The sequence below is a fragment of the Notolepis coatsorum genome (assembly GCF_963971535.1).
Source record: "Notolepis coatsorum genome assembly, chromosome: 7".
NCBI lineage: Eukaryota > Metazoa > Chordata > Actinopteri > Aulopiformes > Paralepididae > Notolepis > Notolepis coatsorum.
The window spans coordinates 159,759,943-159,772,123 of NC_140171.1; the positions used below are offsets into that span (position 1 = coordinate 159,759,943).

The 12,181-nt window shown below is 42.1% G+C and overlaps 1 protein-coding gene across 1 annotated transcript in view; it reads left to right on the top strand.

Moving 5' to 3' along the window:
* LOC311231827 (nucleosome-remodeling factor subunit BPTF-like) overlaps positions 1-4,066 on the top strand; it is a gene marked incomplete at its 5' end in the record, with an annotated part of 142,956 nt that extends 138,890 nt beyond the window's left edge. The window contains 2 exons of the mRNA XM_084318449.1: positions 2,040-2,226; positions 3,111-4,066. Coding sequence (XP_084174575.1) covers positions 2,040-2,226; positions 3,111-3,117 — 194 coding nt within the window. The 3' untranslated portion in view covers positions 3,118-4,066. The remainder of the gene's footprint in view (positions 1-2,039; positions 2,227-3,110) is intronic.
* Positions 4,067-12,181: the final 8,115 nt, after the last annotated feature.

Here is a 12,181-nt window from a genome sequence, read left to right on the forward strand (position 1 = left end):
CTAGTGTCCTCCCAGCTGACATGAAGGGCCTGGCTGGTGCTAGCTAGTGTCCTCCCAGCTGACATGAAGGGCCTGGCTGGTGCTAGCTAGCAGTGGCGTCGCGTGGGTAAAATAACAGGGGAAGCCAAAAAAAAATTATAAAAAAAAAAATTATTAAATATTTTTATTAATATTTTTTTATTTTTTTAAGTCAAGCAGTCACCATGTACACTACAGTATGGCTCGGCGGCCAGTCAAACTTTCTTTTTATTTATTTAACAGATTGCAGAATGGGTACAATACAGTACGGCTCAATACACACAATTGTATAAGGGGATGCAGACCAGAGAAAGACGTTTGTCTTGTTTACATCAGGGTCATTAATACTGCTGGAGCATTGGTTCATTTTGGTCCGATTTTTCCTTGCACGATTTTGCGCGCCGCGTGGGAGAAAATTCGAGACACATATTCGGTTGCAAAAAGGTGTCCCACGGTCTCCTCTATGGCCATGAATATTTTCACGCGGATCGTAATCACGGCGCGCCCGTGGACACTTTTCCGTTTCGGCGAGTTTATTCCACGCTTTCTGTTTTCCTTTTCTAAGCATTTTAGGGGCTACATGTGAATGAGTAAAAGTTGCGGGACGCCCAGATGTTTCCACGATAGAAAGCTCGCGTGGATCCCATAATAGGCTCACTTAATACAGCGTTTTAAAATCACGCGACATTTTCAGGGTCGCGAGCCGACCTTTTCCCCTCGCTTTCGATGATGGAAGTGATTTAGGAAAAGCTTCGGCACGCCGAGAGGTCCCCGTGGATTTAATCTCGCGAGGATCGGGGCAATATTCGGCCCGTGGGAACAGTTACGGGTTAATACAATGTTCAGAGTGCAGAGGGGAAAATATGCTGAGTGTTTTCCTCTCAGCCCTGTTTTAAACTTTTAGGGTGTGGCAGTCAGCTCGAATCTGATTGGCTAGGATCGGATTTGGACTCTATAATGCTGGAAGCCTGGAGAAAGAGACCTACCATCTGCCTCCTCTCCTGCTGCAGTGAGCATAGTGAGGCTGACAGTGTGTTAGAGGGAGTGAGAAGGAGAAGAGGGAGACATTTAAAAAAAAATAAAAAAATTATAACAAATGAAAAAGAATGTAAACTATATTAATTTTTTTTTTTATTTATTTTTTTCATATTTCATATTAATTCATATTTTAATATTAGGGAGGCATGGCTTCCGTTGGCTTCCATAAGGATTCGCCACTGCTAGCTAGTGTCCTCCCAGCTGACATGAAGGGCCTGGCTGGTGCTAGCTAGTGTCCTCCCAGCTGACATGAAGGGCCTGGCTGGTGCTAGCTAGTGTCCTCCCAGCTGACACGGTCAATAGTTTCTGTTGTCGTTCTGTTAACTTCTGTTTAAGAGGTAGATTAACCAGGTTAGTCCTGTCGAGTAAAGAGAGAGACCTGGATCCATATTCATGACACTTCTAAGAGTAGCGGCGCTGACCTGGGATCAGACACGTCGGGGGTTTGCTCAGTGATTCACCAAGGTTCTGTCGTGCTAACTTGTCACCTCAGGAATGACGAGTCAGAATGTCGTCCCACCTCAGGAATGATCTGGAAGGCCCGGCCCAGTTTGGGGTTAAAGCTGGCGGCTGCTTGATATTTTTTTGTTGTCACATAAAATTGACAAACTACAGTTTTAAGATGCATAGTTGATAAGGGTGTAAATATTTGACCCCACTTCGATTCGATTACGATTACGATTCTTCAGGCAACGATTCAATGCATCATGAAATTTCTTCATTTGACAATTTTTTTTTATCAAATCAACTGTTTCCTCAACAAATGCCATCCGCCACTGTCCAATGTGGCCATACTTGCTTTGTTGCTGTATGTATGATGTGTTGTTGGAATAAAACCAGTGAAAATACATTGTCGAAGGTCAAAACCATCAAAACTAAAGCATCATGGGAAAATCTCATCCTCGGGATAGTGGACGTTTTGTGAGATTCCTGATAATGATGATAATAATCAACCCCCCCCCCCCCCCCATACATTGTTCTAGACCTTTCCACCATGGAGGAGAGGTTACAGAAGCGCGACTATGTGAAGCTGACAGAGTTTGTGGCGGACATGACCAAAGTCTTCGACAACTGCCGCTACTACAACCCCAGCGACTCGCCCTTCTACCAGTGCGCAGAGGTGCTGGAGAACTTCTTCGTCCAGAAGCTCAAGGGCTTCAAAGCCAGCAGGTAAGATTGTGATGTCACTTCCTGCTCTCTCTCTCTCTCATGATTAGTAACTAGGAACTGGAAGGGATATGTGACGAGGGGGCAGTGACGTGTCTCATCCTTCCAGACTTGGGTAAAATAGTTAAATATGTTTCAAATATTTACAGGGGGGGAAATGTATGAGCATTTGATTGATCTTACACCACAACAAGTGACATTTGTACTTGTGATGAGTTTGAAATGTCTTGTGAGTTAATTCTAGCGCACCTCAGCTGGTCCATGTCTGTCTGTCTGTCTGTCTGTCTGTCTGTCTGTCTGTCTGTCCATACCAGCTTCCCTCCTGAGGTTTAACTTCCTACTCCCTACTAGTGGCATTTTCATCACAGCTGTTGACAAACACTTGCTAAGCTGCTTGCCAAGCTGTGTGCATGCAGCTACTGTGGCTTGTTTTGTACTGAACCTCTCATTGCCTGCTCTGCCTGGTGTGTTCTCTTAGGTTGGATGCACACTACAAGATCGATCTATCTATCTACCTACCTATATCTATCTACCTATCTATAATCTACCTATATCTATCTATCTATCTACCTATATCTATCTACCTATATCTATCTATCTATCTACTATCTACCTATATCTATCTACTATCTACCTATATCTATCTATACCTATATCTATCTGTCTGTCCATCTACCTACCTACCTATATCTACCTGTCTGTCTATCTATCTATCACCTCATTTTTATAGATCAATTTGAAAACTCCAATTCCGAATGATATCAGTAGCTGTTTGGTGTTTTCATGATTGGTTGAGTAGATCCTGAAGTGTGCGTCCAGCCTCATGTGCTTGTGTCATGTGCTTCACCTGCATGTATTTATACCATCCATTCTCTTTCTCTCTGCAGATTGTGATGGCATTACTCCTGGGTGCTGGGGTCACTCTTTAAAAAAACAAAAAAAAAGAAAGAAAAAAAAAGAAATTAAGTTTAGCCTATCCTGGACCTTGCTGTTTTTATTACTTTAAAACAGCATCAAAACCCTTTGTAAGAAAATGCATATATTAAGCCACACTTGGGGGTGTGATCCTTTTTTTACTTTAAAAGGAAAGAACTTCAGAGAAAGAAAGAAAGAAAGAAAGAACACATTTCTCATGTCTCATAACGGCAGCCATGTTGGTAACAAAGCAATCGAGGGAAAAAAAGAAATAAAACTTATTTTCTTACAAGTTCTCTCGCATAAGCGACAGCTATTTTGTTCCATTATGGTGCGAGGTAGAATCATCAAGTTTTGAAAAGGTTAGTTCAATCATTGTTATTCAGTGTTGAAAATAAAATAAAAATATTGATTTTGATAGTTTTTAGTTATCTTTTTTTTTTTTTACTTAATTACACATGCAAATAACTTAATTTGACAGAAAAGGTTTATTGTACTGTCATAACATGTTGAAATTTAAATTTTTTACCTCATCTATTAGCTAACCGTTTTAAGAAAGCTTGCAAACATTTATCAGTTTTTCTTTTATTGAATTTATTCATGTATAATGTTATTATTTTATGTGCATATGATATCCTTTTGTGAAGGACTATTTTATGTTCTAAAGGAAATGGTAGGTCAGCTGAACACCTAGTGTAGCTCCCCTGTTCTGAATGTGAGTTTGGCAGCACTGTCATGTTGTCGACACGATGTCCTCTTTGTATATACAGTGTTGAGCTAACGTCACACAACACCTAGCTAACATCTCACCAACATGGCTGCTTGTCTATAGTCAAAATGTCTGACCCCACTGGCATCCAACATGTTTTTTTCTTTTTTTTTGTATCATCCCCTAGTGCATATTTTGTCATATGTCAAGCTTTTAATAAAAAAAAAAAAAGTGTTTCCTCCTCCTCTCTTTGCCTGTTTTCCTGTAGGTCTCATAACAACAAGCTACAGCCGTCAGCCTCTTAGGTCACTCCGCTCTGCCCCTCACTCCCACACCACCGCCCTCCTAAAACATAAATGACAATTGGTCCTTTTCCACTGTAAGAACTCGCCGTGGCGAACTGAGCTCAACAGGGAGGTTCCCCGTGAGGTTCTCCGTGCGGTTCTCCGTGAGGTTCCCCGTGAGGTTCCCCGTGAGGTTCTCCGTGAGGTTCCCAGAGCTACACTCTGGAGCAGCGCGGGAGGTTCTACTAAAAGAGAGTTCCAGGAACACAGGGGCGGAGCTAGCAGCGCTCTCCATTGTGACTGGTCAAGAGATGTGTCGTCGCGTCCGTAAACGCGCACGCGTACACAGAGCTGCCCTCTCCGCCTGTACGTCACAGCTGACCGTGGAACGCCACCCGACTCTCTGGGTAGGAGCGCGCTCTGAACAGGCAGCTAGCCGGGGGGGGGAAACTTCATCACGCCATTTTTTATTATTTTTTTTTAAACCACAACGCAAATGAAATACCATGGACTCTACTGTCTGGACACATGACGAGGTGCATCTCTTGCAGCATGTCGGTGCATATCTCATATTCACAAAAGAAATGTAAAATAACAAACACAATTATAGGTACAACAAGTGCCTCTTCCATGTTTGCTGACGCCGCCTCGTGCCAAACCACGTGCTAACTCACTTTTCAATGTCCACGCTTCCACCAACCTTCACATTCTTGAATTAAAGTGTGGGGGGGGGGGGGGGGTCCTTTTACAGAAAGTTCCTTTGACAATGGAATAGCGGCAATTATGGTCTTCAGGTCTTCAGCAGTGGTCAAAGCCCCCCCGGCCCCCCAGTGTGGAGGAGGGACCAGCCTCGGGCCTCGCAGGGTTAAAACTCTTCCCCTCATCAAGTCTGTTGAAACGGTGAAGGACGGGACAGGAGTGGAAGCGTCTGAGCGGCAGGAAGCCACATACGTCCCACCTGACCCCGGGCAGCCGTGTGTCCGCCAGGTGCTCGTCAGCCACCAGGGAGTCGCACTATAGTCGGAACAGCCGGCCGAGTGGTGAACTTCAACATCGTGCATCGTGAGACGTCATCATCGTCACGTGATGTTGACGCGCTGGGATTCCTAAAAAAAAATCACTCTAACCACTAGAAAGGTTGAATAATCTGTCGGAATCTGCTGCCTTGCATCTGATTTGTTCTTGACTTGACGACCTAACTTAGCGCACCCAAACGCCATCACCTCATACAGTTAGGGATGCACTGATCCGATATTGATATTGGATATCGGCCCCGATATGACTAAAATAGCTAGATCGGGTATAAAAATAAAAATATATGATTTAAATTTATTTAATATTTTTCACCTCTTAACACTTGATTACCAGCCATGCGGTGCACCTTACCCCCGTTGCGTGCCACCGCCCACTTCAATGATAGCGCTCTCATATTTGTGAACGCATAAACTATATCTTAAATTATGGCTAATCTGGCCGTCGCTTATCAATGACTTGTTTGCAGTCAACATTGTCGAAACGGATTGTTTTTTAATCGGTTAATTTCCGTTTTATACCATTTTGGGGAACAAATCGGCCGATTTATGAATCGTTTTCAAATAAACGCTAGATTATCGATAGTATATGTGTACTTATGCACGCTAGAGAAGCGGGCTGAAAAATGTATTCTCATTTCCTGATCAGCACACACACACACACACGCATAGGGCACACGCTGATAGCTCTGTGAAAAAAGGTCTGATTATCCTAAGACTGGTCAAATAGATTCCTTACCTCAGATCAGATGTTCTCCAAAAAGATTATTCCAATTCCTGATCGCCATTCCAAATATCGATCGTGTTTATTTATTCAGCGCTGGGTACTGGAAATATGTATTCCACGCTGTTTTGCGGCTCGGCAATGACTTGGATCCTCTCGGATGGCTTGCCGGAGAAGTAAAATGAGGAAATTGGATTTCCCCCCCCCATGTGTTTCAGTCAGTCTAATCCAGGGGTGGCCAACCCGCGGCTCGCGAGCCGCATGCGGCTCTTTGCCCGTCAATGTGCGGCTCTTCCATCAACAAAAATAAATAAAAAAAAAATATTTTTTTTTATTTTTATTTTAATTTTTTTTTTTTTTTTTACTTTTTTTTTATGTCACTCATTCCATAAGGACGTAGAATAAACATTTACAAAAAAAATTAAATGGTCCATTTGCATGTTCTTGGTATCTGAATCTAGGGACATATATGGATCAGTGTCAGAAATAGTGTGTCTGTTACTAGGCTTGAGTAAATTGTAATGAACCAAAGGAGAATATCAATTCTATTTAAAAAAAAAAATCTTTGACTGTAAATAACACCATGCTAAAATTGACCAGACCTGAAAAATCTAAGCAAATGAATAAAGGGAAGATGATTAAACAGAAGGTTTTGTAGATACAGTACTGAATTCTGCCATCTTTTTTATAATGTAAATTTCTCCACCATTTTTCATCATATTGCAACACCGTTTTTTGCAAGACGTTCACAGAAAGGTAGAGAAACTAACTGCGTTCTGTTTTATGGCAATAACGTTCAGGTTTGTGGGAGATAATCCCAAAAAATAAGAGAAATTAAAAAGTAAATCCAGAAGTCAGATGATTGACAGGGGCTGGTGTGAGCTGGGTAGGGTAGTTTTTCGAAATTTGAAAGCCCTGAGTCTCTTCCTTCAAAAGACTACACTCACTTTTGGCTGTGCCACTTCCTCCTGTCAATATGCGCCGGTTTCCGACTCAATGCCCTGAGATTTCTATAATCTTATATTTCACTAATAACAGTTAAAATAATTGGTAAACAAACATAATGCTGAAAATATACACTTTTACTGTATATCTCGGGCTTAAGAGGTTAACCCTGTGAGGCCCAAATTAAAAAGAAATTAGCAACTTCAGGGGCCAGAGGGTGGGACATATAAACACATTTACTATCAAATAGCATTGTGAGGCTGAACAACAGGACCAATTGACTATACATGTGCTTAAAGGGGAACTATCTTATAAATGGCTTTTTTCAGTGTTTACCATTGTTTCTTAGCTATGTGGACTTATATTAATAGGATATATGTCTCTAATTCTCATATTGGCGAATTCTTCCAATTCTCCTCTCACAATATTCACCCTCACTGAACTGAGTCATCTGAAAATGTGCATATCTGTGATGTCAGAGATTTCTCAGCTGCATAATAATGTGGCAGTTGATGTGGCAGTTGGCACCAGGCCACACAGTGGTTGGAGCCCAGCCTCAAAACGGCTTAAGATCTTGAGGTAGAAAAATGCGGTTTTTAGTACTTGATTAGAAATACAAAACAATGCATTTAAAAAAAAAAAAAACTAGGTGTTCCATAGACTCACAGGAATTGTGTAAAAGTGCCCAAATAGTGAAAGAAATAGTAAAATAGTTCCCCTTTAACATTTTTTAAATAAACATTATTTTTTTAAATGGCTAAAAGTGATTTTGTAATTTTGCAACCGTGGGTCTCACAGGGTACTTTTAACCCTGTGAGGCCCAAATAAAAAAGACATTAGCAACTTCAGAGGCCAGAGGGTGAGACCTATAAACACATGAAGGGTGCCGTGACTGAAAAAAAAGGTTGAGAAACGCTGGTATATGGTGTGGCTCTTTGTGGTACCACAGTAATTTTTTTGTGGCTCTTAGTCTCTGACTGGTTGGCCACCCCTGGTCTAATCCAATGGGGTGCAGTACAACAGGGAGAGACGATAGGGGGCGGTATTTTCCCAATGGAGCTTGGAGAGAGTTTGCAGCACTAACGTGAGACTAGATTGATGAAATATGAATTCAAATCGATAATAAAAAAAAACGACAAAAAAACGCTATTTGTCGTCGCTGGCACTCAACGGTCGGCATGAACTAATGACATATAGCGTCGTTGGCACTCAAAGTGTTAAGTCCGGAGCCCTATTTTCTGAAAATCCGCCTAAAATACATACCTAAGTAAATGGAAGATTGCTCCACTTCTACAAGGTCCATTTGCATGTTCTTGGTATCTAGGGACATCTATGGACCTCAGTGAATGTATTCCCAGTGTCAGAAATATATGTGTTACTAGGCTCGCTTAAATTGTGATGAAACAAAGGAGAATATGAATTATGATTTTTCTTTGCATCTTTGACAGTGAATAACACCATGCTAACAATGACCAGACATTAAAAACTGCCACTGAGCTCGTTCAGTACCTTCTTGAGATCACGTGTACAAAAAAATCGAAGGAAATGAATAAAGGAAAGATGATTAAACAGAAGGTTTTGTAGATACAGTACTGAATTCCGCCATCCGGACCCATGCAATTTGAAATATTATTATAGAATATAGAATATGAGGCCTATAAATTACCTTATTATAGCCAACTCAAACATATGGATCGGGCCAAATCTCCTCCTTCAAATGGCAGAGTTCAATTTGGATTTAGTATCACCAGGCGTGCATCGAGAATGAAGAATGAAATCTACTGTATGTAGGCCTACAGTTCGATTCATAGAATGGATATGCCTCCGCCATTTTGGATCGGATTTCAACACAGATGGTTGCTAAATGTTCACAGAAGGTAGACACACTAACTGCGCTCCAATCTATTCCAATAACGTTCAGTTTTGTGATATAGTATCCCGAGTACTGTAATTCTTCGAAATTTCAACGCTCATTGAGAGCTCTGGATGCCCTGTGCTCATATGACTACAAATCATCATCATTTGGCTAATCACTAATCACATCACTAATTCAAAATGGCCGATCTCCGTAAAAATATCACATTTCAAAAACGAAAATCTCACTAATAACACTTTAACCTATTGGTAAACAAACGTATGCTGAAAATATACACTGACTGCTGTTGTGACATGGTTATGATGTTTACTCTTGGATACATTTGGAAAAACAAATGCAACATTATGTCATACAGTCTAGACAGCATGATTTATGACGTGATGTCATCTTAGGACCAGGTACCGGACCCGTCGGGTAATAGAATAAATAAAATAATAAATAACAATTCACTACATTTATATCTTATGTGTTAATTTGTTACATTTTGTTTCACTAAGTTAGGAAAGTAATGTTTTAAGTCAATCCTGACGTTGCCTTGCACATCCAAAGCCCAGGTAGCGGTATCGGGACTGAAAGAGTCTGATCGGTGCATCCCTACATACAGTACATACCATTTTGGTTACATGATAAATGTCCAACTTCACGAGGTTGACGAGAACCTGTCGAACGCATGTTAGTTCTGTCGCCTGGCTCGCCTGCCCGGCCCGGAAGGGGGGGTGGGGCAGGTTCTGAAGTGGATAAGCTAGCTGGCTGGGTGTTTAGTAGCAGTCCAAAACTAAGTCGCATTAAGACTCTTGAAGAGTTGTGTTCATTCTGTAGTGATCTCTATTTTGTTTGCGTGTGTTTTTGATCAGAGTGTGGGGTGTTTGGGTCCTGGCCCGGCTCTGTTGACCTCTACATCACCCCAGTCCCCACTTTACAGGTACAACACACGCAATCTCTAGGGGGAAGTGACCCATCAGCGCCGACAGCTTCTCCATCTCAACCATTTATGCAGAAATTGTAAATCTTTAGATTTTGGTCCGTTAATGCTCCACGAAAATGTTTTACAGACACACAAACCAAGTTTGGACTTGATCAGGTGTTTTTGGAATAATTATTGTGTGCAAAACCTGCTTTTGAAAACCTTTTTGTCACTGTCCAGCATCAGAGAGAGGCATTATTCTCATGACATAGTATACTGTACGACTTGGTGGACACTTTCATCCAAAGCACCTTACAGTACTATGACTGCATACGTTTTTAGTATGAGTGGAATTTCCAACCAAGGTAGTTTTTTTGCTAACCTTGCACGGCAGCTGGCGTCATGAGATCACAGCCATCTGGTCAGGCTTCAAGTTGTGCGCTTGTGCCCCCGAACCACAGTGGTTCGTGCCACTCGGCATCTTCTGAGGAACTACTGGCAGCTACGGGGGCGTGGTTTAGAGCCAATCACCTGCCGGCCCAATTCCAAACGGTTTCAAAGGTCCTGGCTTTGGCGGACTTCTGGTGGGTTAGGTTAAGTGCTTCTCTACCCATGTGACCACGGAGCAACACCCTTCTGGTTGAGACATGGTAGATCTGACCGTAGATTAGCATCATCAGGCAACTTCATTCTACACACACACACCAGCGGGTCAGCTACACACACACCAGTGGGTCAGCTACACACACACACACACACACACACACCAGTGGGTCAGCTACACACACACACCAGTGGGTCAGCTACACACACACACACACACACACACACCAGTGGGTCAGCTACACACACCAGTGGGTCAGCTACACACACACACACCAGTGGGTCAGCTACACACACACACACACCAGTGGGTCAGCTACACACACACACACCAGTGGGTCAGCTACACACACACACACACCAGCGGGTCAGCTACACACACACACACACACCAGTGGGTCAGCTACACACACCAGTCGGTCAGCTACACACACACACACACACCAGTGGGTCAGCTACACACACCAGTCGGTCAGCTACACACACACACACACACACACACACACCAGCGGGTCAGCTTGTTTTTAGAAAGAGCTGGTCTCAGATCAGTAAGAACCCACCTGGTAGCATCTAGAAACTTAATGTGTCATTTCACCATAAGGTTTCCTCTCCCTTGCAGTACAGCTGAAATGTGTCATTTGTAATTAAAGCTAAAAAAAATTAAACTGCAGCTAAAGTTTGCCGTTTTTAAGAAATAGTTTTATTTTTTGAAGAAAAGAAAATGTAATGTTTTGAACATTTTACTTGTGTTGTCAGTCACCAATCAGAAGTTGAAGATGAATTTGTATAAAACACAGACCACAAGAAACCAATTCATTTATTTTATTTTTATATGTAGGCCTAGTGGCTTCTGTTGCACAGTGTTTTTTTGACAGGGACCCAAATAAGAACTTGACCAGCCTTTAGTCGAGGCACGCAGGCTCATGAACCTGTTCGAAAAAGGACCCATAGTTTCAAAGAAACATGCCAACATTATGGACAACGAGACAAGAAGATGGATACCAATTTCCTCTTTGCATTCAGTAGAAAGCTATCCAGTTGCAAGCTAGCCTAGCTTAGCACAAATGAATGGAAGCAGATACAGTTCAGCTAGCCTAGCTTAGCACAAATGAATGGAAGCAGATACAGTTCAGCTAGCCTAGCTTAAACCTCCGGGAGAGGTGTTTCTTTATCTTTCTACGAGACGCACAGAGGAAATTGGTGTCTCTATTTTTCTTTTCAGACTCTGGTGAAGATGGTAAGCTTTCCCATAATGTTGGCTTCTTCCTTTAAGACACCCGTCTGCTTCTACACATCGTCATTCAGGATCAGTTCATCTGCGGAAAGTAAAGAATGTTTCTCCAAAGCGAGTCTTCCCTTGGATGTCGATGGACATTATGGCTGTGTTCAAATGATCTAATAAAATAATAATGAAACAAATCTTTCCGTGACACTTGTCTTTGACCTCACTGTTGGAAAGCCTGGGGAAGGAGGTCAAAGAGAGGTAAAAATGGAAGGATGAAGGGCACACTTTTCTTTTTCTTTTTTTCTCACATGTAATTCTTCAGGGTTTTGTTTTTATCGTCAGGATTTCAGGTTCGTAAAACGCATACATTTATTTTTAATGGAGATTGTTGTTGTTTCACGCCATTATTTCATGGTGGCCCAATCACGTCTAATAGGCCATTTGAACACAGCCTTGGAATAGGTGAGAATTGTAAAGTGTCTATTTAAGTGTACTGACATCCCCCCCCAAACCCTATAGTTCACGCAAATTAAATCTAGGGCTATTTTGTCTGCCCCGCCCCTCCCTCTCTCTCTCTCTCGTTCTCTCTCTCTCTCGTTCTCCCAACCTATTTTCTGTGTGAAGAATTGACTGTTTGGCTCTCAACTCTAGAGACCTCACCCCTCAAAAAAATAAACACATGACTTGGGATGATGGTGTCTCCCACTCAGTTGATCACGACATTGTGGTCTGTGGTCACGTC